Genomic DNA, 3,247 nt, shown 5'->3' with positions numbered 1-3,247 from the left:
ACATCCAAATGTTCAACAGATAAATTATATTTATTGGCAAGGGCAAAAACAAATCTCAACGAACTGTGACGCATCACAGGAGAATAGGTTTCGTTGAAGTCGATCCCTGCCCTTTGCCGATACCCTCTGATGACCAATCTCGCTTTATAGCGTTCAATCTCTCCTGATGAATTTTTCTTAGTTTTAAAAACCCATTTGGTATCGAGCAATTTCTGATTTGATAAACGATTGACAACTTGAAATGTCTTATTATCAATCAATGACTTTTTCTCGTTCATCATAGCTTCAAGCCACTCTTTACTCTCAGGGCTCTTCAAAGCTTCCTCTGACGTTTCTGGATCTGAAGAGTGCTTATCGTATGATAAATAGGTAATAAAATCCTCTCATACAACTGGTTTATGTGGTCGAGATGATCTCCGTAGTGGAACTTCTCCCCCTTCATCTCGATCCTCCATTACATCATCCTCAGCCAGCTGATAAGCATCTTCATCTTCACTTCCTTCAACCTCTGATTGTGGATCAATCCTTAGTTCCTCTTGAATTGTGTCATTTCTCTCATCTTCTCCAACATCCTCATCTACTGGGAAAAATGAACAATTCCTTTTCTCTTGACTATGACTTATAGAAATTGTTTCTAGATCAGGTGTCTCCTTGAAGATTACATCACGACTTTTTTCGATTTTTCCTGTTGATGGATGAACCAATCTATATGCTTTTGAATTTTCACAATATCCAACAAATATCAATTCTTGTGATTTTTCGTCCCACTTTTGACGTTTCTCTTTTGGAATAAAAACCAAAGCCTTACATCCAAATACCTTCAAATTGGATAAGTTTGGTTTTTCTCCATTCCACATCTCATAAGGGTTTTTTTTAGGTAAACCACTTGTAGGCGAACGATTCAAAAGATATACAGTACTCGAACATGCCTCGGCCCAGTATTCTTTGGGCAGTTTTGCATCAACTAATATGGAACGAGCCTTCTCCACAACAGTCCTATTGTACCTTTCTGCGACACCATTTTGCTGGGGAGTATATGCCACCGTTTTCTGATGCTGGATACCAGCTTTCGTCAAATATTCACCAAGGTCATTATTGACATATTCTGTCCCATTATCTGTCCTCAGAGTCTTCACCTTCTCTCCAGTCTGTCTCTCATAAAATCCAATAAATTCTTTCAATTTTTTCGCTACTTGATTCTTTTGTTCCAAAACATAAATAAATACATTTCTTGTATAATCATCAACAAGTAACAAGAAATATCTGGCACCTCCAATGGATTTACACTCCATCGGCCCACAAACGTCTGAATGGATCAATTCTAATACCTTTCTAGATCGTCTGTGGCTCGGTTGAAAGGGCTCACGATGCTGCTTTCCTTTAACACAGTCATCACAAGGGTTAATTATCGTCCTTTCATCGTATTCAACTCCAGTTGCTAGGACATTTTTTAATAACTTCATGTATCCTCGATTTAAATGTCCTAATCTTCGATGCCATAATATTCCATCATCAGTGGTAGTCGACTGGGAGACGTGGTACACTATTTGTCTATCTACATCCAATTTGTAAATCCCACACGTTTCTTTGGCAATTGCTATAACCTGATTATCATTATTATTAATCTTACATAAATTTCCAGTAAAAATAACTTTAAAATCATTTTTCGTAATTTTGCTTACTGAGAGAAGATTCGTTGCTGCTCGTGGAACATACAAAACGTCTCGTACTAATAATGTTGTTGGCTCACCGTTCATACACACTGGAACTTCAATATCTCCAATCCCATCAGCTTCCAAGACTGTCTCGTCAGCAGTAACAATACCAACTGCAGCCTGCTGCCTGAAGTTCCGAAAAACTTCTCGTTGTGGTGAAATGTGAGATGAAGCACCAGAGTCGATGACCCAATCGGCGTTTGTTATACTTTTTGCAGCACACAATGCAAACATAACCCTTCGATCGTTGTTGTTGTTATTGTTCCCATTGTTATGTCCATGCCCACTATTGTTTCCGTTGTTATGATGGTTGTTATTATAATTCCTGTTGTCATTTCTGTGATGATTATTGGCAGAATTATTTTCTCCCTTCTCTGATCTACAATTATTTGCCCAATGACCAACTTTTTTACACTTATAACAACGTGGACCGAATTTTCTCCTAGTATTAAGACCTCTGGAATATAAAGCTGACTGACTAGTTTTATTTTCTTTTGGATCTTTCACTTCTTGCAATAATTTTGTTTTTATTGAATCAGCTGTGATAGGTAATCCAGAGCTCTCAATTGCCATAATCATTGGTTTATATTCATCTGATAAACCCGCCAATAATAACGTACCTAACCATTCTTCTTGCACCGTAAAACCGACTCCACGAAGTTTATGGGCTGCACCTATGATTTTGTTAATATAATCTTCCACAGATGCACTATTCTCAAGTGATATTGAAGTCAACTGTTTTAACAAGTTCACTCTCCTAGACAATCCTGCGTCATCAAATGTCGCTCGTAGTTTATCCCAAGACTTTTTTGGTGTTCTTGAATCTTCGACATGTCCATAATTCACTGGTTCAAGTGATAATGCAATTTTTGTCCTTGCACGTGTCATTTTTCTAGGATCAGCAACATTCGCAGGAATTTCTTCAACACAACCCCATAAATCTTCCATCTCAAGGTACGCTTTCATAGCAAATTTCCATGATGCATAATTTTCTCTGCCCTTGAGTCTTTCAATTGGTTGTAATCCGTGATGCGAATTACTATTTTCAGTTTTACTGTTCGTTGCTACTTGAGCATCAGGCATTTTGACTTTTTTCTTTTTAAGGTTAGCTTAGGTACTAAATTTTCAATTTACCTTAACTCCAATTATCTTGACTCAATTTACCAAAATATATGTATCTTTTGACACACCAAATTTTGTTCTACTTTTTGGTAATATTTTTTAATTTTCTCATGTGTCCCATAACCTGATGGCCGTGGATTATCGGAGCAGGTTAAAATAAACGTGGATACAATATTTAGAGTAGACGCCATAGAGATTTATTCACAATAGAGGAAGTGGGGGAAAAAATTTACATATACATATAAATAGTTCAATACAAATATAATTTACCCGTCAGTCTAACATGTGTGTGTAGATGTCGATTATACTATAGTAATAATACATTTTTACCAACATTTCTGCATTTAAAACAATTGATTCTGCTTCGGTTATTTGAATTATTCCTGCGATCGTTGTTGTTTGTAGAGAAT

General features: G+C 36.7%; 1 protein-coding gene across 1 annotated transcript; it reads right to left on the bottom strand.

Annotated features, from left to right (window-relative positions):
- Positions 1-123: 123 nt before the first annotated feature.
- Positions 124-2,798, bottom strand: LOC107046765 (retrovirus-related Pol polyprotein from transposon TNT 1-94; the record flags this gene model as incomplete). The annotated part of the gene is made up of 5 exons (XM_015269470.1): positions 1,683-2,798; positions 1,329-1,625; positions 926-1,199; positions 459-577; positions 124-350 (listed from the first exon to the last, which is right to left on the bottom strand). Coding segments are annotated over exons 1-5 (2,033 nt in total), but the record flags the coding sequence as incomplete, so codon positions are not given.
- Positions 2,799-3,247: the final 449 nt, after the last annotated feature.

The sequence above is a fragment of the Diachasma alloeum genome, unplaced genomic scaffold (genome assembly GCF_001412515.2).
Source record: "Diachasma alloeum isolate Michigan unplaced genomic scaffold, Dall2.0 Dall_scaffold_01917, whole genome shotgun sequence".
Taxonomy (NCBI): domain Eukaryota; kingdom Metazoa; phylum Arthropoda; class Insecta; order Hymenoptera; family Braconidae; genus Diachasma; species Diachasma alloeum.
This window is presented reverse-complemented; position numbering and strand designations above follow the sequence as displayed.